The following is a 27,896-nucleotide window of genomic DNA, read 5'->3' on the forward strand; positions in this document are numbered from 1 at the left end:
CTGCTGTTATCAGCGTCACTATCTGTCGGGGTCGGAGGCAGACAGAGCTCGGGTACCGTTAACAACGGGCAGCGGCGGTACAGAGTCCTTTTCCCTCCGGTTTAACGGAACAAAGCCGGGATACAAGAGGACGGGAATCATGGGAAATATTCCAGGACGGTGCGGGTACAGCAGCCACGGAGAATACCGCTCATTTAATGACGTAAATCAGGGAATATAACCACTAACGGCAAAAACCACACAACACGTCGGGCCACTGTTTCTCCATCTCCACCATTTTGGTTGTCAGTGATGGAGCACATCCGGACGCCCAAGGTAACAACACTCGGCATTTCAGCACCAGTAGCTGCTTCTGTCCTTCGTCTTTGTCTCTCCTCTGCTGGTGTGTCCATTGGTTTAGCCTTTTCTTTCAGTGACAGGTCCCTCTGTCTGTCTCCATCCCTCCATCTTCCCCCTGCCTCAATTACTCGGCTCAGTGTTGATCAATATCTGGGAGGCATCTTAAAACTGACGTCTATCTTATTATGGGACAGCCTGCAGGAGGACGTCCTCTAATCACACTGTAATTGGACATGATGCTAGTCATACATCTTTTTATGGGCTCCAGACAGTGTAGCCAACTTAATTTAATGCTTAACAAATATTTATCCACAGCAAACCTAAATCTCTTTTAAGCTATTATCATGTGTCCGATAATGGACTCATCCCATGAATCCCTGACGTAGCTCCAAACACACCTGCCGCATGTTGCTTTTATGATGCTCATGTGCTCCTGCTGCCAACGATTTATTTTTTCTTTTTATTACTTCTGGAATATGTAATGTATTAAATGTTGCCCTGCCATGTACCATGACGTAGCACTGTGCTGGTCACCACCATTTTCCTCCTGTCAGCCAGCCTGGCAAAGGCACAAAGGCCTCACATGGACCCCATCCTCCTCATCACCACATCACTGTGTTTATAACGGATGTGCATTAGTTAATAGAGCATGCATAGTGTGCAGAATCTTTTATAATGCATGCATTACACTAAGAAATCCGCATAACACTTGCTGAATGACCTTGATATTCAGACACACTTTAGTTTGAGCTCAGTGAACACGCCAGAGGCTGTATGCTGTTACAATTAAAGGGTCTGTGTTGTGTTTATACACTGGTAAGAGATGAGACATGTCTTTTGTCTCTGACTATTAGTCATGTTTGATCAGTGTATGTTTCCATGTGCCTTTGGTAGGTGGAAAATGTGCGCCTCCTGGACCGGTCATCAGGACAGAGAAAGGCCAGCATTGGGACTCTCTACCTGTCTGCCACGCACACCATCTTCGTAGAGAACAATCCTGAGACGCGCAAGGAGACATGGGTAAGCATGAAGCAGGGGGCTGCGTTATGGTCAAGGTGGATACATGTAATTAACAGTTATATTAACAGCCTCGTCTTAAGTGAATCCAGCCTTTCCTTCAGACTTTGCTGACTCATATCCCTGTCTGACTCTGGATTGGCTGCTCCTGTGCATCTGAATAAGCTGCTTTCAAATATCCCGTGATTCATACATCCATTAAGAAACAGAATATCTTCCTATTTCTACAAGCAGTGGTGAAGTTTATTATCCAGAACTGACAAAAAACAAAATTTTTACAACCTCCCCTGAGGCATATGCAGCGGGTTGGGGAAACAGAGTTTGAAACTGATAGTTCTTTAGACAACATCCTACAGACATAGAGACAGATTTGTATCTGAAAGTGAACTGCAATATGACGACTTGTTGTGACAGAAATAAGATCTGGGGAGATGTATTTGTTTGACTATTAACCTGATGGATAGCGACACTCAGGCTCATTTCATTATGCCTCGCATTAGTTACAGAAATATCAAAATAGTTTCTTCAAGCGAGACGTCAAACGTATTTGTTTCAGTTATGTGAGCAGCTGATTTAAACTGAGAGATCTGAGAGTTGATCTTTTTATCCTTTGACTATTGAAGGATGGCGGCGTCAAGCTGTGTTCAAATGAGCAAGTTGCCGCTACAGATGTTCCGATTGAAATTCAGGAAATGTTTTTAGATGAAAAGTTATCTTCAACATGAGATATTCACTCTTGAGAAAATTAGCTAATACATCCAGTACAAATAGAGAAGCACATAAAAGTTATGCAATTGAATAAATGAAATGATCACAGTGACACACACAGGACTGAACTGAAGCCTTCAGTCGTGCAGCTGCATTATGCCATTCTACAGTTCCTTCTCTTCTGTAGTAGGGGTTGAAATGTCATGATGACAGGGCGATTAATCGGCCATGTTTGAGCTTCAGTGTGAAATCTTAACCTGGCATGTTCATATTTGCTAATGAAAATTGTCTCAGCCTTTTAACCGAGCTGGCATTACCACCTCACTGTTTCTGATGACAAACTGTGAGAGTGCTGAGTTTCCAGACACAGGAAGGAAAGATGCCACCCTTCCCCATTTCAGATCTCCTGCACAAAGACACTGCCCTGTCTCTGTGGACCTGATGAGATAAAACAGGCGTCCAGGGGTGTCAGATTTCACCCAACAAGCATTGACTGTGTCTACTGGATTAGCAGGAACAAAGAAGACAGATCCCAATTAGCTTGCGTAAAAACACAACTGCTAAAGCAACCGTCGACTTCTTCTTCTTCACCACAGGGCATGCACTTCCTGTGAGAAAAGCCCAGGAGCTTCCCCAAAAACTGATGTTGACATTCTTTCCTGAATATTTTAGCTCACAAGACGGATTACACAATGGTGTGACTTGTGTTGATGCCAGGTTTTTTTTATAGTGGTTACTGACATCACTAACTTGTGATGTGTGTTTTGTTTGCGTGTCATAATAGGACAGATGTGGTGTGTGGTGTGTGCATTTCAGGTGTTGCACAGTATGGTGAGCAGTGTGGAGAGGCCACCCACCATCCCAGCAGGAAGTCAGCTGATCCTGCGCTGTAAGGACTTTCGGGTCTTCCAGATCCTCATTCCGCAGGAGAGAGATTGTCTAGACGTCCACACGTCATTGGTCAGATTATCACGACCAGGTGTGTGTATTCATGTATCTAAGTGGGATGTCATGAACTGGTGTGTTAGTGTGTTGCTTTGACAGTAAGTTGAGCGCATATAATACTGATTTAAGATTATTCTTGTGTCCCTGCTTCTCTCAGAGAAGTACAGTGAGCTGTACTGCCTGTCCTTCAACCCCAATGTGAACAAAGTGGAGAGAGAAGAGTCCTGGAACTTCATAGACCTCATGGCCGACTACAAGAGGATGGGAGTCCCTAATAACTTGTGGGTCGCTACAGCAGCCAACAGCGAATACAGGGTCAGTCTATTTGTGATTTATGTGTAAGGTGCAGAAATAAAAAGCAAAAATAAAATATAAAAGTGTCTTCTAAGAGGAATAAGACAACCAGTCAGTTGGGGAGTTTGAACTTTTTAAGAGCAAAGGGTAACTTTATGCTGGTGTTAGTGATGAAACATATTTCTCTCATAAAACAAGACAGGTTGAAGTACTCTACGCTTCTCTTGATAAGTGCAGTGAATGTGCCTCACACTCAGGGCATTTACAAGGTCATAGATAAGATACAAGCCTCGCTTCAGCACTGAGTGCTTATCAGCAGCTACCTCTCTAACATGAGCAGCATACAGCAGCAGCTCTCTCAAAGCAAGACCTTAGAGTACCGTCCTATAATGGCACATTATGACCGTAGTTTACCACAAAGTGTTTAAAGTGTGACTGCTCCTGAGCAAGAAACAGTGGCATATAACCCACGGTAAAACAGCAAATTTTCGTTTTTACTTTTAAACAAGATACAACATGTGAAGTAGTGAGCTGTAGAGCGGCTGGTATGTAGATTGCATTGCCTTTGGACAGCCCTGAGCTAGCTGCTTCCCCTTGTTTTCAGTCTTTGAGCTAAGCTAAGCTCAGCGGCAGCTGGCAGGAGCTTCATCTTTAGCTTACAGACATGAGAGTGATATTGATCTTTCATTCTAACAAAAAGCCAATAAGCATGTTTTCCAAAATGTTTAACTTTTCCTTTTAAGTGTTGTTATTGCAGCTGCACATCACACAGCGTTCCCATAGTCAAGGAAAACCTGGAAAAGCCATAGAATCCACAAAAATCATTCAAAGTTTTGGAAAAGTCAGAGAATGTTGTTGTGTGTCATGAAATTGTTGCAGTAATCTTCCACAGATAACCTTCCACATAATGTAACATAACGGCATATTAACTTTCTAGAGCTGACAATGTAGTGTTGCTCCAATATACGTCGATATGTGATGTTATGTTTTCCATCACGTCTTTCTCCATTTTCTCCCCACGTTCCACCTCTTCCTTTGCATATCCTGAAATTATGATGGAGAACCTGATATGTTAAGTCACGGACAAGTTTTGAAATTCTGTCCATGAAAAAGCGTGGGCACCCAGTGCAGATTCAGCCATCAGTTTTTCCTCTTGTGGCGCAGTGGTTAGCATTGTCGCTTAACAGCAAGAGGGTTCCTGATGTGGGGTTCAAACCCCAGGGTGGGGGAGCCCTTCTATGTGGGGTTTGCACGTACTCCCCATGACAGCGTGGGTTCTCTCTGGGTGACTCTAAATTGCCTGTAGGTGTGATTGTGAATGTGTATGGTTGTCTGTCTTTGTGTGTGAGCCTTGTGATAGTCTGGTGACCTGTCCAGGGTGTACCCCAGTGTCAGCTGAGATAAGCTCCAGCATTAGTCATTAGTCAGAGGCCTATCATATGCTGGACATTGTATTGCAATGGTATAGGGGAAAAACGTTAAGCAGCAGAGTGACTGTTCAAGGAATGTATAGTAATGACTTTATTAATGAATGAGCTTAGCAGTATTCAGTTTAATCCTTTATCTGCATTATCTCTTCACATATAGGGAGGACAGAAACATAGTTCAGTAACAGTTTCTAATGTGTATCAAACCTGGGGTGACCAATGTTAAATTGTGTGTGTGTGTGTGTGTACTTTCCCAGGTGTGTGACACGTACCCATCAGAGCTCTTTGTTCCAAAGTCAGCCACACCCGCCATCATCGTGGGCAGCTCAAGGTTTAGGAGTCGAGGACGATTTCCTGCTCTGTCCTACTTCCACCAGGACACACTGGTCAGTCTGATGCACGTCAACACACACACACACACACACACACACACACACACACAGAAGGAATCATGTGAATATTTGTTTTGGAGGATTGGACTGTTTACTCGCCCTTTAAATAAGAGTTGGGTAGACAACAGAGTTAGTTATGTTGGAAACACAGACTGTAAAACACAATGAATGTACCCACTGACGTCACTGGTCATTGGTTTGTGGACTCTCGTTTTAAAAGCCTTAAGTTTGGCATTTTGGCTATTGTCATCTTAGATTTTTAGAGCAAGAAGTGACCATATTTGGACGAGAGGGTGGAGATAACCCTAATGCTAGCTGCTAGCTTGGTTAGCACGGTGAATTTAGAATTAACTTCCATGAACTGAAAACACTCTGAAACAGTTATACCTGACGATTATGTTTCACTGTCACACAGGCAGCAGTGTGTCGGTGCAGTCAGCCGCTGTCCGGCTTCAGCGGACGCTGTCAAGAGGATGAGATGATGCTCCAATCTGTGATGAAGTCCAACCCTGGCAGCGACTACATCTATGTGGTGGACACAAGGCCTAAGGTAACAACCCCCCACACCCACCTACACACACACCTCCTCCCTGAGAGATATAATATTGTCATATACAGTACTCTGTGTGTGTATGTGTGAGTCCAGCTGAACGCCATGGCAAATCGAGCAGCAGGTAAAGGCTACGAGAACGAGGACCACTACACCAACATCAAGCTGCAGTTCATCGGCATCGAAAACATTCACGTTATGAGGAGCAGCCAGCAGAAAATCATTGACGGTAAGAAGCAGAAGAGTGTGTGTGTGTGTGTGTGTGTGTGTGTGTGTGTCTAGAGCAAAGACGCAGTATGAGATGGAGAAAGGGAAACAGCTGAGTGAACACGAGGAAATATTTGTTATCACACAGAGCTGATATCAGTAAATACACAGACTTCCTCTGATAGCCTATCTGTGTGTGTCTCTCTCTTTTCCATTCAGTTGGCGAGATGAGAGCTCCGTCCATGACTGACTTCCTGTACGGTCTGGAGAACTCGGGTTGGCTCAAACATATTAAAGCCATACTGGACGCTGGGCTCTTCATAGCCAGGGTGTGTAGTGTTGTCACAGATAAACTTTTAAACTACTTGAACTGAAAGCCTCCACAAACACAGCTGCTTGGATTTCAGCATCGGGCTGTTTTTGGTCTGAATGCCTGCTGAGGACACTGCTCTTCTTAAACTGCTCACTCATTCTCTTTCTTGTCTTCAGGCAGTTGCTGATGAGGGTGTCAGTGTGTTGGTTCACTGTTCAGATGGCTGGGACAGGACGGCCCAGGCCTGCTCTGTAGCCAGTATACTGTTGGACCCGCACTACAGAACCATTAAAGGACTCATGGTAACACACACACACACACACACACACACACACACACAAAATACAGACAATCTCTTATTCTTATTCTAAGACCATCTCAGTCCTTGTCTCTGATTTGATCCTCCTCTTCCTCTCCTCTCTTCTAGATGCTGATAGAGAGAGACTGGGTTTCCTTCGGGCACAAGTTCTCCCACAGGTCATTAACTGTGAAAGTGTGACTTGAAGTTTCTGTGTGTGACATTTAGAGCATTAATGTAGCAGCAAACCACTATTTGCTATTTAAAGATATATTGAAGCAATGGCGTCCTTAACAGAGAATGAAGGCACGCTGTATCTGTGTGTGTTTTATTTGTATGTATGTTCGATATTTAATGAATAATTGGTCACAAAAAAATACACTTGATTTTCTTAAGAGTGTGTAGGGTGACAGACAGTTAAAACGGAGCTGTATACCCGCAGGTACGCCCACCTGGATGGAGATCCCAAGGAGGTGTCTCCTGTCATCGATCAGTTTCTGGAGTGTGTGTGGCAGCTGTCCGAGCAGTTCCCATGTGCCTTTGAGTTCAACGAGCGCTTCCTCATCGCCATTCACACGCACATCTACTCCTGTCAGTACGGGACCTTCCTGGGCAACTGCCAGAAGGAAAGAAGGGATATGAGGTACGCACATACAGCATATGTAGAGACAGAGACATGTTAAAGCAAAGGTGTTCGCCTAAAATATAGATGATTTCATACAGCCATTAAAAAACTATAGAATACATACTTAGAAAACAAGCGCTTGTCTCTCCAGACTCTTTCTGTTTCTCAGTGCAGCATCATAAAGTTGGTGTGTGTTGTGTGTGTTGTGTTACTGCAGGCTTCATGAGCGGAGTCATTCTGTGTGGCCTCAGCTGTGGAAGGACAGAGCCGAGTACGCCAACCCTCTGTACAAGGCTGAGCTGAGCCAGAGTCAGGGCATCCTGAGACCCAACACCACTCCCTTCTGCTTCAAGTGAGCTGCTGCAGCAACACTGACACCACATGACTGCACTCTGCCTCAGAAAGCTAAATGTGTTATCGGTTCAGAGGGGTGTGATAAATAAATGTGGTTAAATTTAGTTTTGAGTCATTTCATTTGACTGTAGAAAGGGCCAAATAAGTACTGCTGGTTTGTGTATTTATTGCCTTCTTAAAATCCAATATATGGTCTATCTTTATATTATATATTTTTTAAAAGTCAAGCATTACTCCAGAGAGCATTAAACAGTCTAAATAGTCTTTCCTTGATTTTCTCTTCCTCTGTCTTGTCTCTAGGATGTGGAAGGGTCTCTATAACCACGTGGAGAAATCAACGCCGCCTCGCCAGTCGCCTGCTGACTTCCTGTCTGCTGTGAGGGAGGAGTCCCAGCAGCTGGAGGAGGAGCTGACCAATCACCAGGAGGTACCGCCAGGAGGAACCGCCCACCACCACCACCTGGGCTCCAGACAAGGCATACAACACACAGAGACACCCCCCGATACGACACCACCATAACCCCCTATTCAACATCCGTAGCTCCAAACTGAATCTGAAAATCTGTTCATTTAACAGATTCACTGTCTGAGCAGAAATCCATGTAGTTCTTCCCTTTTTTGCCCATCTAAATGAAAATTTAAACTGGAAACAGGCAACTTTTTAACCAACCAAGTTCTCTGGATTATCTAAAGTAACCAGATCATGAATTCTGGAAAGAGACATCACTGTTAAGTTTTTCAAATGTATTTTTTTGGCGCTTTGAGCACCACTAGCCGAGTGCCATCTTGTACCATAATGTTCGAGAGAAGGCAGACATCTCTATGGCTGATATCTCCAACACTCAGTAACTCACACCAAAACGATCTAAACTGATAAATAGCACTGCAGTTGAGAGGAAAAATATGTACTTTTGGTTTTGAGGTCCCTTTAAAACATGTCTGGGGGGGATCTCAGTGTTTCCTCTTGAAATGAAATATGGGCATGCCAAAGCTGCTAATCTGGCAGGATTTCTCCAAACTGGAGATGAATTAAAAGTGTGTACACATTTGGGGCTTTACTTTAGAGAAATTAAAACCAAAACTTTACTTCAGTCAGGAACTTTTTCTTCAAAGAAAACTTAATCTCCATTTGCAGTATTATATTTGGTGGTATGGCTCTGTTTTGGGGCCTCTCTGCCTTTTCTTGGGCCTACGCAGAAAGCCTCTTCCACATGCCTACGTGGAAAGCCTAAGGCAGAGAGAGTACACCTCTCTGCCCTTCCACGTGCAAGTAAGGAAAGCCTGAGGCAAAGAGCAAACCTCCCTGCCCTTCCATGCGCCTGCATGGAAAGCCTAAGTCATTGAGAGCAGCAGCAAAGACCCCCCTTGGGAACAGAACAGAGCAGCATCAATGACAAACAGAAATGACATTGATAAGTCAGACACTACATGAAAAGGAGGAGCTGGGGTGGAGGCAGGTTGCAAAGCAGCTCGCAGAGAAAGCAGCAACAGTAGGCAGGCCAGAGCAGTTTAAATAGGGCGCCCTGAATGAGATTCACCAATTGGTTGCATAGAGAGGAATCATGTGATCTATCAGCTGACTCCCTTCATCAATCAGCTGCTCCAACAGTTGATTAAGAGGTATGAGATCAGCTGATGTAGCTGGGAGGTGAGCTGAGCTTGACATCGTGTTCTGCCTGAACTAACACTATGCTCAATATCCTCAGTCAAGTTTGAAGGAGACGACAAATACATTTGAAATGATCCTAGTGAGAATGACAGAGTTCTGTCTCGAAACACTGGTGTCCAAATGACGTTCAGCCACCCACATATCCCACCTCCTAACCCACTCAACATACATAGTGAGAGAGGAGTTTGTTAACACTGCTGAGAAATGAATGGAAGAGCTCTTTAATTAAGAAAATGTCCGTCCTGTTCTCTTGTCTCTGCAGAGGATAGCAGCCCTGACAGGGAAGCCAATCACATGGGAGAAGGTCAGTGTTCCGAGGAGGAGGACTAGCCAGCTGCGGCAGAAACACTGCGGGCCCGACCCACCCACCACCTACACAGACCCAATCACCAGCCCTGCACAGGACAACGGCCACGCCCTCTCCTCTGAACCAGCCAACCGGAAGACTCAGACCAAGGACCCTGATCTCACCCTGCCTCTACGAGCACACGCACAGCTCAAGAGTCACAACCCTGATGACCTCTCCACCTGCAGCGACCTGGAGTCAGGCGTGGCTGACCTCAGCAGCCGCTCGTCCAGCGGTGGGGACGACGGCAAGGACCCGGACTCGGACGAGGCTGTCTTCACTACTGCCTGACTTGAAAAAAGGGAACCCTGAAAAAAAGGAATGACTGCTGTTACAGTAGATCCCCCAAAAATATTTATTCAAACACCTGGAGGGGAGCGGAGGCAGACTGCGACGAGGTAAAGATGGCTACTGACTGAAAGGCAGTTGGATTTTATCTCTCGTTTCAAACTGTAGTTTGTCTCATTCCTTTCAGTCTAAAGGGAGTCACAGTGAATTAGGAAGAAACCTCGCCGGCTGTTCTTCAGTTCACCTTGTTGACGAAGGCACTGAAAGACATTTAATTTAACATTTTTTTAAATTTAATTTTGATGTTGAAGAAGGCCTGTTTTTTATATGTGGATGGACTCGTTGCTGTCATTTGTACCTTGTTTAAGGAATGCACTATTAGTACTGTGAGAGGGATCAACGTTACATGAAATCAGCCTGAAATAATGTACGACAGGCTCGATGAGGGGAGAGTGACAGCCCAATGGAAACACTTTCAGAGAGTAGAACAAACACACTCACTACACAAAGCTTAACTCGTATATTTACCTCTTCTTCTTAAAGCCAAACGCGTCCGCTCTTCAAGCAAATCTAAAAATCATTTGCAGTTTACCAAATGATTCATTTACAGTCTTCCCTCTTCTTAAGTGTAAAATAATATTCATCATGACAGTAATCATAAAAGTATTTCCTTTCAGGGCAGTTAGTTAGACATTTTATCTTTAGACGCACTGGAAGAAGCAGATGTGTGTGCTGACCTGTTGTCGGTAACGTCATATCTGTCATAACTATTCCACAGTCTGGACCAAGTTAGGCGTGAGGGGCCACCAGTAAAATACAGTAATGATGTGATCAGAAGCTGATTCAAAGGCACATCAATTTTACTTATATTAGTTCATGTAGAGGAAAGCAGATTGTTTCCAGTGAGTATTAGGGTTTTCATACGTGGACCATGTTTAGCCTCACCCTGAATCAGCCCTCCATCGTCCCATTTGAAGCTTTATTTCTGAGTGGAAGAATGGAAATCAAGCTAGAAAGTTGCCGCTTGGGAAAATATAAAATATTCAACTGTGTAGTCTTAACACTGGGAGGCCTCTCAGTTTCTTCCCTGACCTGAATTTGAAGGGAAACCTTGTCTTCGGTAGCACTCAAGTCTTAAATGATTTCTTATCCGAAAGCATATTGCTCCAGTAAACAAAAATCTGCCACTAGGGGTCAGTATTTAGAAACCAGAGAGTTCAAAGCTATGACGCTTTAGATGGAATAATGTGAATCCTCCAAATGCTCTTTTTAAAAATATAAGTTTGCTCTTACAGCCGTGATGGACATAAAGGAAGAGAATATGTCACAGGAAGTCTGGAGATCTCTGGAGCCAGTTTACTGGTCATCGGATTCAACAAGAACAAAATGTGAACAAAAGTATGAATGTTTATTTAAAACCATGTATTTTTTATGTTTGAGTGTACTGTCAACATCCTATATCCACACTGATGTGATGATATTTATTCTTGGACCAACTGAATCCTTCCGATGATGACGTGGACATCATGAGATCAGCGAAGTTTGTCGGATGCTGCTTCGACTCTCATTATATAGACTGTGTTTGACTGATGTGTGCTCTCAGAACTTAAGAAGTTATAGTTTGTGTCCTTTCAGGTGAGCTGTAACTTTTTACATTCCTGTTTAGAATAATGACAAACAACAAGAACTCTGGGAAAATGTCCAGAGAGATTGTTTCATGGTCTGTGCACTCTCCAGAGGGATCTCTCTGTGATTCCGTATTTTAACAAGCATATACAATGTCTGGTCGTATGGTATCTAAGAACTGACCTACTGAAACACATTGTCATGTTAGTGTAACGCTGACAGTGAAAACCTGCTGTAGCTCCAGGTAAACATGACTGGCTCCATGTTCATCTTTAATGTGGGTGGACAGACTGTAACAGACACATGCTCAATGAGTAACACATCTCAAAGCTGCTGACAGCTGGTGTGTTTCACTGAGGACCACCTGTAAGACTGAATGTGTTAGCACAGATATTGTCACGTAGCCCACAGATTTTAAGAACAATAGGCCTCATGCAGCAACAATCTCTGAAATTGCATATATTTTCTCCTAATTTTCTAAGAAACAATAAGAGAAGTCAACTCCAAATCTGCTCTTACCCAGGTGTGCTGATTAATGAATCCCACTTGATCATAAATCAGAGGTGCATGGCCCATTTTTTGTTATTAACATAGGTTACACCCCCGAAACACTACATAAGGACAGGTGTTCTGCTGACCAATGCCTTCTAACTGGAGTGATGCCACCAAGAAAAGGGTACCAAGGAGAGGAACTTCTGCAGTTGTGGATTTGACGCACTGTTAGATAAACTTTGATGAAGTAAATGTGAATGTGTTAAGTCAAAAACCTAGCGCCATGGCAGAACATTTGTGATGCTGTGAATGCTGTCAGCAGAGAGCCAAAGCATCTAAGAGCAGTACGTAACCCATTCAGAAGATGAACACGTGTAATGTCGTCCAAGGGTTTTATAGTGTATATTGGGACCAATGGACCAATAGTATGTCTTTAGCCCACAAATTTAAAAATACAATCATAAATACTCTAAAACATATAATAATCTAAATCTGATTATACGATATTCATGCATTCTTTTGAAGTTCCTCAAATTTAAGATGTCATTCACTTATGTTAGACAATTTGTGGATTCTGAAAACAAGATGTTTTTTTTCCCCGACCCCTCATAAAATTGTCTCTTACCCAAGAACAAATGTGGAGACGACTATAAAGATTAAATCTGATCAAATGTTGCTGCATCAGGTCAGTGTCTTGAAAATCATGTTTACACTTGAAACTCACAGCCAAATCAAGACAAAAAGGAGAAGATTTTTCCCTTTTTCCATTGTTGGTATACTTTCAAAATGTTTTAAATCTGTTTGGCTCATGCAGCTGCACTAAGTTGGACTAAAACTGAATTTCATTGGCCCTGGCGGGTGCACCAACATGCAGTAATGTGACAACACTGACTCTATCTAATGAGCTATAAGATCCCCTCTCCCTCTCAACTTGAACATTTCACTGTAGCCTGTGGTGTGTATGTATGTGTGTGTGTTCTGTATCCATTGATGTAAATGATTTATCAATAAATGCACTGTTAAAGGGAAAGAAACACAACACAGACAGGGTCTGACGTCTTATTCAACATGACATGAAAATCCCAACATGGCTTCTTAATTGTTATTACACTGAAAGATTTGGAAGACGCATTTTTTACCTGTGTATTTCATGACCAACTTTGACAAATCTCATTTAATATCAGGTGCAATCCAAATGTGTTTATGGCTGAGGGCTCTTATGCTCAGGGTGTGACTTGCACTTGGATTATTGCTATGAAACATTAGTGCTGAGTGTTCTTAACATTTCAACATATGAATTTAAAGTGCAACTTTCATTTTAACAATTCAGAAACTGAAAGCAGAAAAAAAAATCAGTTTAACTCAATTTAAGGATCCTCCTCACCAGTGGTCGAATTGTTAATTTTTAACAAGGGGGATGCAATGTAGCTTTGATTTTTTTTGCGTGCACACATCATCAAATATGACAGCACAGATGTGCAAAATTAATCAAGATAAAGGAAAAATGGCATGACCTATACCTGCTGCCTTTAAAAACACAAAAAATGCAGTAGTATTGCTATTGCAATACAGACAAAAAAACATTTTAGAGAAAAAGAGTAGTTCTGAAATAGCTGTGAAAATTAATCTTAGAGTCACTCTTATCCTATAGACATTTCCTTAGCCAGTTATAATTTCTCCTTACCTGTGAAGCCTTGGGCTGATAATTGGTGCTGCTGTCAGGTCCCTGTCCTGATACCTGCCTGGTTTCTCCCTGTCCCTCTTCTATCTATTGCAATAATATAGATAATAAATGTGCAAAGCAAAATTTATAAATAGAATTAAGAATAGTAGTGGTGACATAGCTGTGGAAATTAACATCAAAGTCACTTTTATGCTATAAATATTTTCTCTCAGCCAGTTATAATCTCTCCTCACCTGTGAAGACCCTGCATGATCATCCTTGCTGGCCTCTGGTCCACTGTCTCCTCCCTGACCCTGCTTTATATTGTGGCAATAAAAAAATATGTGCAAAGCAATAGTGAGCACAAGTTCTTATTAAGGAGGAGTGGGTTTAATAGTGAGCACAAGTTCTTATTAAGGAGGAGTGGGTTTATTCCTAGCATGAAACTCGCTAGCAAGCAATTCAATATAAGTAACAATAACATTAGTATTCTTGTTAACTAGCTTAACTTGATACATTGGCATCTATTAATTAGTCATCATTTAGCGAACATTATCTACATGCAACAGCATTACTCAACTTACACGGTTTGTTTGGAAGAAACTGCAAGGTTTTTTGCTTCTTTCTGGCCGGGGGACAGAGGGCACAGATATGGGAAGTGTGCGGATATATCCCCTGTGTCCCCCCCTCAAATTACGTCCATGCCTGCACACACAGATTCTAGTTAAACAGGGGGGGATGCTTTTTGGTCAATTTTCTAACAAAGGGGATGGCATCCCCCTCATCCCCCCTCAATTCGACCACTGCTCCTCACAACATACAGGTTTGTATATTTAATAAAGGCAGCTCATTGTACACCAGAGGTGGAGCAGGTGGTGGCTCCTGAAGCCCCAGCTCCAACTCTTTTAGGTTTTTAGAATACCTTCAACTTTATGTCGTCCCATAATAATATATGCCCGTGTTTTTTTTTTATCTATGTTTCTTCCTAAAGAAATCTAAAATAATTGTGTTAATGTTCTTCTGATGGCCAGATATTCAGTTCACAGTATTCAGGACCACATTTACTTGGCATCATTGGGGATCCTTGATTCACAATCAGAGCAGCCCAGATTGTTATATTTTACTTCAGCATAGTGTAACAAAAATAGGATTAAAGATTAGTGATGCTGTTCACACCAGCCCTACCTATGTTACATAACTTGACTTTTTCCTCTTTTCAGATAGCAGGAGTATAAATTAATTACTGTTATTTGTGTTATCTTTCTTCAGAATGATGAAGACAGCTGGAGAACAGTTAGATGTACGCTCCACAGCTGTGGAGTGTGTGGCTGCAGGCCAGTGGCAGCCCTCAGAAACATTTTGTGCAACCCTCGAACATGACACAAAATGCACACATTATCTTTTAATCATTTGTGGTCCATTTCAATACTTTCACTCTCAATAGCTTACGTTTAATACACTACTTGTAGACAACATCAAGCTGTGCCCCCTAACAAGCATGTATTTAGAGATGACAACTTCTAGCTGCATGGACACTAGTGGCACTTCAAGAGTGTGTGGCTCTCAGTCATATGCTGGCTCCCTAAACTGGCACTGATTTTTTCCTTTGCAACTGTCAGGTTTTTCCTAAGTGACGTACAGATTTTTAGCCTTTCTACTATCCCATATAGCTTCAAAATTTGTGCATATGGCTGCTGTAAATGGTCGTGCCCCTGGACCCCCCAATATTTGGGCTGAGCCATGACTGTTTGCGATGTCTGGCTCCACCCTGTTGTACACTTCCATTTATCATAGTTATGGTACATCAACATAGAAAATATTAAAGTCTAATTTGAGAGTTGTGCAGATATCTTGGTATCACTATACATGTCAGGTAGGAAGATACAAAAAGTGTCAGTATAGAGATCCTAAAGACGTCTGAGGACGTGTGCCATTATGTATTTTGTCCACTAGAGGGCAGAGACGAGTTTATTTTTAAACTACAAAATGCCCTGCTGGGTACATACCCTGGTCACAGTAATTTAGTCACTATATTTCAGGTATTATGTTTTTGTGACTCTCGATACCAGCCTAGAAACTCCAGTGCCAGTCGAACTCAAGTTTATAATAACGAAACATAATTTATAACCTCAACTGCACTTATTTATACTTTACAACCTGACTTTGTACTTTATATATCCTTGTTTAATTACCCACTGTTCACATATCTTACAGCAGAATCCTCAAACAAGTAAATACTTCATTCAAGCTCAAGTGCCGTCACACAACTGTATAAAGCTTTTCTTCTCAGATCCATATAAAAATGGTACAATTTGCTCCTGACAGCCGTGACACTAAACAGTATGTATTGTTCTATAACATCTAGGAGATAAATCTGACAGCACACAGCAGGTGATGTGTGTCATGGTTCCAGTTTGTTCATATAAAACAGAGCAGTGACACGAAACATGGCTGAATAAAGAAACCTGCATTTGGAAGATCTTATGGTCCCTGGTCACAACATTTGACTGACAAATTAGCTCTGGGAAAAGAAAAGCAGCATTCATTGTCTGATTGTTTCATGAACAGTGACATGTAACCAGCGGGTTTAACTCGAAGCCTCTACCCACTGCTACAAAATCACATCTGAAGAAAATCAAAGAGACGTCTGTGTCACTGACGCAGCTCGTCAGAGGCACACCAGGTCACGAGGGAGTTCTGTTCAAAGCACATTCAGAATCAGACCGTATTGACGTGCAGTGCAAACTGATTTCCAGTTGAGTTATGTTTCCACAATTAAAGACAGTGGACCATTTTTGCACAGTAAAAGCTGTCCTGCCTCTGACCATCCACTTAACTCTAGTTGTATTTCTTTCCGTCCTCTCAACACTGTGTTAGCCACCTGCAGGCTACTTCACTTGTACCTGGATAGCTGAAAACCTGGTGCCCCATTTCTACCCGGCTCACCTTGCTCCTTCTGGCTGGTTTGGCCCTTGTCATTGTGCATAAATGGTCTAATATTTCTACATGTTACTGTTTATCTTTTATGTTTTTTATTGTGTTGTTTGGCTGTAACTTTTTGTGTGCTGCTGTCTTGGCCAGGTCTCCCTTGTAAAAAAGATTGTTAATCTCTATGGGATTTACATGGTTAAATATGGATTAAATAAATGTATGTAGGAGAGTTTATGGCAAGAGACAAAAGGATTTTTTGATCCCATTTGAACTGTGTCTTGAATTACACATATGTTTGTCAATTTAAAAGATAATTTTGCAAGTCAAAAAAGTCAGTCATTCCAAGTACATATTGAAGTGATCATGGAAACTGCGAGTTGCAAATTGTTGGAGTATAAGAGTGTGAAAAGACATAATTAGAAAGACTACACACCCAAAGGTTGCATATGACGTCGTAGCTTTCTCTCTTGCTAAAGCTACAATGCCTGTGTGTCTCATACCAGGATGTACACACACTTACACATCCATGGCTCGCACAAGCACAAAGTCTTACTTTTCCTTTTGCTTCCCCGTTGATAAAAAGACCAGGAGTCACTGGATCAAACACATCAGGTATGATGAAGAGGATAAAATTTATTAATCCCAGAGGGTAAATTAAAATTTTTTTCACTCTGTTGTCAAATACACACACATGCACAAACAGGACCTATACACACTTTAAATGAAGAGATGTCAGAGCAAGGGGCGGCCAATGGACAGGTGTCCCGAGCAGTTGGGGGTTCAGTGCCTTGCTCGGGGGCACCTTGGTTGTGCCCGGGGGTGAGCTGGAACCTCTCCAGCTACAAGTCCACACTCCATATTTGATCCGGATGGGGACTTGAACTGGTGACCCTCTGGTTCCCAACCCATGTCCCTATGGACTCAGATATTATATTGTGCTAGGATAACGGCCATGTTGGTGTTGGTGACAAGAGACGTAGTTCCCTGAGTGGTTACACACGGAAACTAAATGGTACTATGACAAACTGCAACTTTTTTTGACTTGTAAAAGTGTCTTTTAAATTGACAAACATCATATGTGTAATTCATGGCACAACTCAAACAGGGTCAAAAATGATTCGTCTTGACGTTAACTATCGTACGTATTTTTGGGGGGAACCAGAAGGGGAGGGACTTTGCCCCTCGATAGTCTCTGCAAACAGGAACATTTTGTTGCTAACTGTTATGGCTCAAGGTTTACCATGAGGTAATGTTAATAACACAAGCTAGAATCTCATCATAAAAAATCAAACCGTTACTTTTACCATCACATTTAAAGGCAAGACAGCTTTCACTTAAACCCCAATCAAAAATACCCAGAAATCCCTCCTTTCATTCATCAGCGAGTGTTCCCTCTTTTTCCTCGAATTTACCAGAGATGCCATAACACTGGCTCTTTGTGCATTAAATGAATTATTTCTATGATTAAACCTCGAGATAAGATCGTGACAGATCAATAAGGCCTCCAACAGAAGCCTCTCTTGTCTGTCTAGTTAAAAAGACGTGAGCAGTAACAGTAACATCTGCTGCTTCTCTCTCATGAGAGGAAAAGCTGCTGACAAAGTTGTTCGGTTTCCTCTGGACAGGTGACTTCATGGCCGATGGTCCGCGGGTCGCTGTAGATCTCGTAGTCGTTTCCTCCCTGATACAAACACACACATACACAGTGATACTTAGATGAGGATCAGAGGCAAAGAAACCTGCTGTTGTTGTGTCTGTCTGCAGTTTGTCTGATTGAAAACCAGTTAGGCTAGTGCTATAAAATGAACCCGTCATCCCTGGGACAGCTATTTCAGAATTGAATACAAACTGTGCCTTTATAAAAACACAACACAGACCTTTCTTTGTGTTTGCCTGAATCTCCAAAACTAACACAATGACTGTCTTACATGAGCGTTTGCAGGCAGTAAATCGTAGCTACATGTGTTAACGTCACCAGATTGCTATGCGCAGCAAACTGCTCAGTGAGGGCTGGATCAATGGGGAAATGTTTGTGAATGGGGACGGTTGTCAGCTGGAGCTCAGTGTGTTGCCTTGTTATGTCTATGCAGCTCATCACTTGGTGTGACCCCCTCAACAACAGCACAGCATGCAGACCATTATTTACATGGAGTGTCCCCATCTTTCAGTGAACTCGGATTTAACTCACAAACTTTAGGCACATGTAGCGACCAATGATGTCATAGTTTCCTGAAAATGTGATTCAAGTTAGCATCATGTCAGCCTCCTGAAAACACTGACACTGATTTCATGTTTGGAAATGAAAACTCTAAGCCTCATGTACAATTTGAAATCTACGACAGATGGCAAGTTGTGTGTTGTCATCAGGCAAAGATGCATTGAACTAAAATCCCTGTCAAATGGTCATTGTGTAAGGATCGTCCGTTCGGCCAGAGTGGATCTTAAATTAGACATCATTAAAAGATGGCTGACCTTCTACAATCTCTCTCTGTTGCAGTATTAGTCAGGGTATTTTATTACATTATTTGGTTTTATTACATTTTTGATCAAGTGCAAATGTATTACATTTCGGGTATTGGTACATTTTCATCATATTTGTACATCATTGGGTGCTACACTCACTTCCTCATTTTATTTTAGCAAAATCCAACCACATCCCGAAATCATGACGCATTTTAAATAGTTTTTAAACATCAGCAAAAAGCTGGGAGGAAATCTTGGGGGTTAAGAGTGTATTCAGTGCCTTTAAACCACAATGAAGACACCACACATCATCTGAAACTCTAACAATAACCACACTAATCTGGCTAAATCTACACTGTTTGTGTAAGTAAGGAAACACCCATCCACACTAGTGTTTTCAAGTTGTTTTAATAAAGATCTTCATCCACACTGAAAGCCCTAAATAATAAGACAACAGCTTGGTGACCACACTAAAAAGCAGGGCATGTCCACACTACAACTGCATTAAACAACACATCTTTTCCTCTCCATTGTGGTCCTCTGTTCATACCAAAACACACCCAAAACACAAAACACAACACTGAGTGGATGAATCTGTTAATGCCATTCAGTGTTAATTTCGTTGACGAACATTTTCATCAACACCCTTTTTTCCATGAAGAAAATTAGACGATAATTAGCTAAAAATACTCCTTGATAATAAAAACTAAGACGAAATCTGTGTTTCATTTTTGTGTGACAAAAATGTTAGTGGTGGACTATTGGACATTGAAAGCTGAGAACTGCAATGCTTGCAATTATCTTAAAATGCTGCATGAGTGACAGACTGGTAAACTCCTGTGACAAAGTCAACTACTGCTGGAGAAATGCAAGTTTGTAGTGTTTAGACATTATTTGTAAGTGTGGAAAAAAATGTCTGAGTGAAAGTTTTATACAACATGTCACTGTGATTCTAATTTCAGATACATGAACTAGCCTAACTGGATTAGTTTAAGAATAAAAAAAACATAATGACTTAAAGTTGACTAAAATTTCATGACTTTCATCGACTAAAACATTTAGAATTTTTGTCCACTAAAACTACACTAAAATTACGAAGGATAAAAAAGACTAAAAACTGAGAGCAAGGGATGATTTTTCAAATTTAGGTATGTTAGTTTAGAGTTACCTGGATGATTAATGGTTAACTCAGAAAGCACACTGTACGTCTCAGCTGTGGTGCCATCTAGACAACATAGACACTTTTCCAAGTGGACTCTTGATGAGTTGTCTGTCTGGTCTTACATGAAAATTTTATTGATATTCTGCCTTTGAAAGTATCATGTGCTCTCTGCAGCCATTCAGCCCTTCCTGCATGGTTCAGCTGTAGTTCTCATACTCACAGGTTTGGTCTTGTCTCCAAAGAAGTGAACAGCTGAGAAGTTGTCCTTCTCCACAAAGCTCAGACAGTATCTCTTATCCCAGCCGTCAGGAAACACATCAAAGCTGATCTGCCCTCCTGCAGAGAAACAACGACCGAGAGGCAGGAAGAGATGATGAGGAGAATTTACATCACACTGACAAAGAAACAGCCACAACTAAACTAATGTCTCATACTGCCCAAGGCTGTGATAGTGTTCTCCTGATGCTGTGTTGCCTTTAAGAACAGATTCACTGTAAATACAAACACTATAATAGTTATAAATGCACTCACCGATTGAAAAAGACAATCCTTTTCCTTTGAACTCTTCCCTTAATATGGACACAAACTTCTCTCTAATTTTCTCTTTCTGAAAAGAGAAAAAGAAATTAAAAAATAATCACAGCCCAGCATGTGGTATCAAGTCTGTAATTAAAGTCTGGGCGGCTCTGCTGTCGGTCCCTCTTGTTGTTGCCAATGTTATTATTATTATTTGTACAATGCAACTTGCCTTCTCATGAATGAAAATAAAACAAACTTCGCACATAGGTCCAGTCCTATTCCAAACTTCCTCAACCAAAATTTGGGGCCTCAAAGTCCTGATGGTGGCCCTACAGCAACCGTCTAAACTTAGAAACTTTAAAAAATTCATAACAAATCTGTCGTACGTGCAACTACTTTGCAACTTCCACCAAAATGTAGCCACGATAGAGCTGAAATGTTCACATGCTTTGACCTGAAACTAATAAAACTAATTAAACGTCTGTGTTAAATGTGTGTGTGCTACCTTATCTAGCTCGTAGAACTCATTCCTCTCTTCCTGTGAACAGCTGCGTCCAATGGGGGAGACGTTCAACATGCCATTACGGAATTCAATAAACGTCCCCCTGTAAAACATCACGCAATACAATGTAGTCTCCATCACGTAAACCAGATCATTATAATGTATTATCATTTACATTTTCACAGCTTCCCAGCACCCTTAGTGCCCAGTTCATCACAACTACACAACCATTAACGCCCCAAAAACTAAGAAATATCGATAATGAAATCATGTTTGCACCTCTTCTTGGGCAGTTTGATCTTGGCCATGTAGTTGAGACAGAAGTTAATGAAGTCTTGGAGCAGCTCTTCTCCCATATGGGCCTGGATAGACTGACAACAGCAGGCAGACAAAATAAACCTCCTGGGACCATTTACATGAGGTAACATCATTATATTCAGGCTATTAGGATGGCTAAACCTGTCAAACACAGACTTAGTCACGTCAAAAGGTGAGCTTTGGACACAGTTCAGCAGTCTCACCTGTACAGAGAGCAACTCTCCATTCTTATAGGCCACAAGACCATTCTCAGCAAACACGTAGTCAGCTTTCTGGATCACTGCACACGTAAACAGAGAGTCAAACTAATTCTATAGTTAAAAAAGATATATATAATTGGTCGACTCTAGAGGTACAGATGTGCGTCTCACCATCATCTCCCAGCTGCTCTTTGATCTTGCTGAGGTCCGACCCTCCGACCACTCCGACTCGAACCCGAGTCCTCAGCTTCTCAAGGAACTCGGCCATGTGTGGAGTCACACGCTGAGAGACACAGCAATTACAAGATTAATATTTATATATGGCAGTCATCAGTCACTATCATAACATACATTTAGTACCAGACTATATTTTCTGAATCAAAAATCTGCTTGTATATCAGCTGTCGGGACTCATATCAGCTGTTATATTGTTTTGTGTATAACCTTGTACTGCTCTCTTTGCTGGATTGATGGTAATTCTTTATCCACTGTTTGAACATTAGGTTTCCTGTTTTATCTGTTGCACAAGAACACATGCTAAATCCTCTTATGATACAATTTCCTTCTGTTTTTTTCACAATCATCATCCAAACACTAATGGCAATACACAATCACAGCTCAGACTCAGAAAACACATAATGAAAGGACAATAAACAGGAAGCCCAAAGTGGTAATAATGACTGTATGCAAATAAAGGAGCAGACACTATAAGACTACTAGATATGACCAACATTTCATTGTAACTTATTAGCACACATATGAATTGTGGCTCATAAATAGCCCTCAATTTCGTGCAGACATATCTGTCACTGTATGCTCTCTACTCCCCACTTGCAGATTGATTGATTGAACTTGCATTATGCTTTGGATTTTTTTTGACAAACAATATAATTTTGCCATTTCCATCATATGTCAATCAAGAAAAAAGTTACAGGGACATTTGTGAAGAGGGTGTTTCGTATTAACGAGTGACCCCGTTAGCTGGTGCCTTTCAGCGGTTGTAGTAGTGACGACAGAGCAAGAACTAGTGAACGTCTATCTCTAATAAATGTTGTTATTAGTTATTATGTTTTTGTTATTTGGAATATGTATAAGGAACATGATACTATTTTTGACTCTGCCACCACAGGTTATCTTCAGTTTTTAAAGAATTGTAATTTTATGAAAATGGCCACTACAAGGTCTGAGCATATTTTTACTGGAAATTCTGAATAAACCGTCATAAATGCTTCGGACTGTGTTACACGTCCTGCAGCAAAGTTCTTCTGGTCTTCTGTAATGGGTGATTTACAGAGGGAAAAAACCTTGTTCTATTTTAAACGGTAAAGTGCCCATTGAAAATTTTTATACTGAATTTACCCAGCTAAAAAACTGTTTAAGATAAGATTTAAGATAAATATAGATTATATGTGTGCTTTTTGTATTTCAGATAGAGAAACAATATTTCATTTGTTCTTTCACTTTGATCATTCAGAGTCATTTTAAACAGATATGCACTTCATATATAGGAAATTGGACACTAATGTACAGATTAATGCAGTCAATGTGATGTTATATTTTGTGTTCTATGGGATGGATAGCAACATTACCTATAGCTTCTGATCATTACTAGTATATTCCATGTCCATAAATTGAAATGGTCTGACTCCAAATCCTGCTGTAACAGGTTTAATGTTGAATTCAGCCAATATAGGCGGCAGTAACTGAGTCCATAGGGACTTGGGTTGGGAACCAAAGGGTCACCGGTTTAAGTCTCTGTCAGCACCAAATGTATGAAGTAGGGACTGGTAACTGGAGAGGTGACAGTTTGCCCCTGGGCACCACCAAGGTACCTTTGAGCAAGGGACACCTGTCCATGGACAGCCCCCTCGCTCTGACATCTCTCTGTTTAATGCATGTGTGTAGGTCCTATTTGTGCAACTGTGTGTATTTTGGGCCTGTGTGTGTGTTACATGTAAATAACAACAGAGTGAAATCACCTTGGGGGTTAATAAAGTTTGTCCTTTGCCCTAGAGCAAGGCACCAGACCCCAAACTGCTCAGGGCACCTGTCCACGGGCAGGCCCCTTGCTTTGACATCCCTCTATCTAATGCATTGATAGGTCCTGTTTGTGCATGTGTGTATAGTTCAGACGTGTTTGTATATAACAACAAAGTTAAAAAATTGAATCTCCCCTCTGGGACTAAAATCCACTTTCTATGTTACCTTACTTGAAGATGTTATGAACAAACACACTACAAAGACTTTCAATATGTTAAAGTATGTACATTTACTTCGAACTCTTATTTTTAAAAGAATAAACAAATACAACTCTGACAGGACCTAATGTGAATGAACTTTTAATACCTCTGGCACATTGTTTTCTCGTATGACATTTGTTGTATACCTCTTTGTTATATTTAAAGTGTTTTGGTAGGGGAAAAAAATCTCTTATAAATTTCCTAAATACACTTTTTCATCTTTGGAGCTTAGTTAAATAAACATATGTCACGTAAATAAACATATGTCACGTAAATGAACTTTTTTTTTCCACGAGACTTCAGATATAAACTTTTATAGTGTCCTTGTTATCAAGTAACAACAAGCAAAATGCAGTTCGTGACACGTTGCCTAAAACAAGACTAAAAATAGGGTTCAGGTAGATATATTTTGACATTTAAATAAAAAAACGAATCATTACGGCATTCACAGGGACAGCTAGATATTCACTTCCTGTTTAACAGCTGTTGGCACCAATTAACACGGTAACTCGTTAATCCGATACACCCGGTCCGACTTGTTAGAGGACTGCGGAACCCAACGGAAAAATTGGCATATTTACTGATCAGGAAAAGTAGCTATGTTTCAAAAATGTAAAAGATGACAACAGTGTTCATATGTCACGATTTCAACTGGGATATTTACAACAAATTAAAACAAACGTTTATAAAACGACTGACATCCTCTAGCCGTTGCGTTCCGCCGCGCACTTCCGGTGTGTGACGGTTGACCTAAGCTCATATAAGTACATTATCGTTAATAACCGGTTTTCTCAGTGTTATGTAAGTGAGCGTTCACACTGTAGCTCGTATAAGCTCAGCTACAAACCAGATGGAGTTTTAGGGTGGAACCTATTTCAAAGTACATGTTTCTGCGGAACACAACATGACGCGGAAGAACTACAATAACAACGTGGAGCCGGATGTTGCACTGACGCAACGTAGCCCACTACTGTCAGGTGTTTGTATGAATGAACCCATGTGTAGTTCAACATGTATAATACACAGACACAAGTCCACTACCTGTCTCGCGGCTGTGAGCGTGCCGTCCACATCGAAGAGGCAGAGCGTGCTCGAGTCCACAGTGGATTCACTCATGTCAGCTGCTGTCTGTCTCACTGTCCCTCACTGTGGACACAGTTCCTCTATGTCCCTCCGATGTAACGTTACAGTGATCCCTCAGTGTGTGTCCACAGGCTGTCTCGCTTCGCTCCCTCTGTTTCTGTCGCTGTCACCACAATAAAGCCAAAGATGCTCTGTAACAAGCCAGCTGCACAACTGCTGAGTACTACATTTAGAAAGTAAGGACCAGCTTCTTCTTCTACGGTGTTAATTAACGGGTTGCAAAGTGCATGTCGCCACCTACTGCACCGGAGTGTGTAGCGCATGGTGTAGGCTCAGCATGAAACTATGTTTAACTACAAGGCCTCTTCCTCATTCAGCTCAACAGCCTGCAAACCAGTGTCAGATGAGGATACAGAGACTTTTCTTGCATCATATAAAGCTTCACTGATGGAGAAAATGTATCCTGCAAAAGTTATTTCTTTTACAAAGCCTTACTTTCAGCTTCTCGTGTTGGTAAGGATGTTTGGGCAAGGAGAGGCTGCTTTATTTGTATTGCACATATCATACACAAGGGCAATGCAAAGAGCTTTACAGAACAATAAAATACAAAACATAATAAAGGATACAGAAAATAGTAAAGAGAGAATAAAATGAATAAAAGGTAAATTAATTACACACCACCCCATAGAAGAAGGTGCTGAATACCACAGACTGGTAGAACATCTGCAGCATTCTCCTGCAGACATTAAAGGACGCCAGCCTCCTCAGGAAATACAGCCTGCTCTGCACTTTCTTGTAGACATGATCAGTGTTAACTGACCAGTCCAGCTTGTCATCCACCTGCAGCCCCAGGTACCTGTAGGAGGCAACCACCTCAATCTCCTCGCCGCTGATGTTAACAGGCAGAAGAGATGGGCGGCGCCTCCTGAAGTCCAGTACCATCTCCTTTGTCTTGGTGGTGTTGAGCTGCAGGTGGTTCAGGTGACTCCAGGTGGTGAAATCCTTGACAAGGGACCTGTACTCTCCCTCATCCCCCCTCCTAATACACCCGACGATAGCAGTGTCATCAGAGAACTTCTGTACATGACAGAGTTGGGTGTCATGCCTGAAGTCCGCTGTGTAGAGTGTGAAGAGGAGGGGGGCCAGTACAGTCCCCTGTGGCACCCCCGTGCTGCTGGTCACTGTGTCAGATGTTATGGACCCCAACCTGACAAATTGAGGTCTGCCCGTGAGATAATCCGTGATCCAGGACACGAGGGCTGGGTCAACCTGCATGGTGGTGAGTTTGTCCTTTAGGCGGACAGGCTGTATGGTGTTAAAGGCGCTGGAGAAATCTATAAAAAGAATTCTCACAGCGCCACTTTCCCTGTCGAGGTGTGTGAGGGCCCGGTGCTGGAGATACAGTACAGCGTCCTCAACTCCTACATTCCTCTGATAGCCGATCTGAAGCGGGTCCTGGGCCTGCTGCACCTGAGGTGTTATGATGCGCAGAATCAGCCGCTCCAGTGTCTTCATCAGATGAGAGGTGAGGGCCACCGGTCTGAAGTCATTGAGGTTGTTTGGTCGCCCCTTCTTCGGCACCGGGATGATGCAGGATGTTTTCCAAGGAGATGGAACCTTCCCCAGACGCAGGCTCATGTTGTAGATGTGGTTAAATGGGAGGGGGGGAGGTGGAGGCGGAGGTGGAGGTGGAGGAGGAGGGGGGCGGGGCAGGCTGAGGTAGGTCGGATAGGAGACCTGGTGCAGTGGGGTGAGTGAGGGGGGTAGCAGATGTAGAGTCGAACCGGTTAAAGAAGATGTTAAGTTCATTAGCTCTCTCCCTGATCCCCTCTGCAGCAGCACTGCCTGCCTTGCAGCCTGTGATGGTCCTCATCCCCTTCCAGACCTCCCGCATGTTGTTGGCCTGTAGTTTCCTCTCCAGCTTCAGCCTGTAGGAATCCTTGGCCTCTTTTATGCAGTCTTTAAGCTCCCTCTGCGCTCTCCTCATCTCCTCAGGATCTTTATTTTTGAATGTCCTTTTCTTCCTGTTGAGTACAGCTTTCACTTCACTGGTTACCCAGGGTTTGTTGTTAACAAAGCAGTTCACTGTTTTGACAGGAACCACTGCATCCAAACAGTGTGTTCAGAGTCGGGGTTTGTCCAACATTATCTGGGAGGTTACTCCAGGTTTGTGCTGCATGATGACAAGAAGCCGGACGGTCAAGCCAGTCCGAGATGTCCCCAGGGTCCTAGAAGGTTCAGATGTCCCGAGCATGTAAGAGAGATATTTGGGGGATGTGTCACAGAGCAGGCAAGCAGCAAGACTTTAAAAATGAATTCTCTGAGTGACAGGTAGCCAGTGTAAGGACTTTAGAGCTGGAGTAATGTGGTTATATTTCCTAGTTTTTGTCAGGACCCTAGCAGCAGCATTCTGAATAAGCTGAAGTTGCGGAAAGTCCTACTAACCATTCTCCAGGAGAGAGAATGGTTCAACTAGGCCATGGTTCTGCATTAGGATAGTCTACTGCTATGTTGTTGAGGTTGTTGCAGAGAGCTTCACTTAGTGGGGAATGGATTTGCAACCCACCATTTGCCCCAACAAAAGGAGAAACGTTTTGCTGATGTTTGGCCTTTGACATGTAGATGCCACCCACCCCCAGCTCCTTCAGGAAGATAACCTATCTACTATATGCATGTGTGACCTAAAGATAATGGTTTTTAGGTGTGACCACTGGCTCAGAAAGATCACCCTCGATTTACTCTATATATGCTTCCTTTAGGTAACATCATTAGAAATCACTCTATAAATTTCCATTGTTATGCGGATGATACTCAGTTGTATTTATCGATGAAGCCAGAAGAAAGTAATCAATTAACTAAACTCCATAACTGCCTTAAAGACATAAAAACTTGGATGAGCACCAATTTCCTGATGTTAAATTCAGA

The 27,896-nt window shown here is 42.1% G+C and overlaps 2 protein-coding genes across 2 annotated transcripts; one reads left to right on the top strand and one right to left on the bottom strand.

The window, feature by feature from the left end:
• LOC126391016 (myotubularin-related protein 7-like) lies at positions 1-12,928 on the top strand. The gene is made up of 14 exons (XM_050045585.1): positions 1-315; positions 1,234-1,359; positions 2,881-3,043; positions 3,167-3,324; positions 4,988-5,116; positions 5,538-5,672; positions 5,769-5,901; positions 6,099-6,208; positions 6,369-6,494; positions 6,620-6,669; positions 6,933-7,133; positions 7,333-7,467; positions 7,770-7,896; positions 9,401-12,928. The coding sequence occupies exons 1-14, from the start codon at positions 292-294 to the stop codon at positions 9,773-9,775; spliced, it is 1,992 nt and encodes a 663-aa protein (XP_049901542.1). The 5' UTR covers positions 1-291; the 3' UTR covers positions 9,776-12,928.
• Positions 12,929-17,092: 4,164 nt separating this feature from the next.
• pmm2 (phosphomannomutase 2) lies at positions 17,093-25,245 on the bottom strand. Its single transcript, XM_050045610.1, has 8 exons — positions 24,930-25,245; positions 21,820-21,931; positions 21,652-21,728; positions 21,410-21,501; positions 21,134-21,233; positions 20,641-20,716; positions 20,330-20,445; positions 17,093-18,165 (listed from the first exon to the last, which is right to left on the bottom strand). Exons 1-8 carry the CDS (start codon positions 25,002-25,004, stop codon positions 18,061-18,063), a joined length of 753 nt encoding a protein of 250 aa, XP_049901567.1. The 5' UTR covers positions 25,005-25,245; the 3' UTR covers positions 17,093-18,060.
• Between the last annotated feature and the right edge of the window lie 2,651 nt (positions 25,246-27,896).

Source organism: Epinephelus moara, chromosome 5 (genome assembly GCF_006386435.1).
Source record: "Epinephelus moara isolate mb chromosome 5, YSFRI_EMoa_1.0, whole genome shotgun sequence".
NCBI classification, from domain to species: Eukaryota; Metazoa; Chordata; class Actinopteri; order Perciformes; family Serranidae; genus Epinephelus; species Epinephelus moara.

What these genes read in the sequence shown, in the direction of transcription:
- LOC126391016 (XM_050045585.1), top strand. Translation starts at nt 292, where the DNA reads ATGGAGCACATCCGGACGCCCAAG. An exon ending in TGGTGGACACAAGGCCTAAG is followed by an intron (nt 5,673 to 5,768) that starts GTAACAACCCCC and finishes GTGTGAGTCCAG; the next exon opens with CTGAACGCCATGGCAAATCG. An exon ending in GGGCACAAGTTCTCCCACAG is followed by an intron (nt 6,670 to 6,932) that starts GTCATTAACTGT and finishes GTATACCCGCAG; the next exon opens with GTACGCCCACCTGGATGGAG.
- pmm2 (XM_050045610.1), bottom strand. Translation starts at nt 25,004, where the DNA reads ATGAGTGAATCCACTGTGGACTCGAGCACGCTCTGCCTCTTCGATGTG. An exon ending in CGCTCACAGCCGCGAGACAG is followed by an intron (nt 21,932 to 24,929) that starts GTAGTGGACTTG and finishes TGTGTCTCTCAG; the next exon opens with CGTGTGACTCCACACATGGC. An exon ending in TTGGAGACAAGACCAAACCT is followed by an intron (nt 18,166 to 20,329) that starts GTGAGTATGAGA and finishes TGTTTGTATCAG; the next exon opens with GGAGGAAACGACTACGAGAT.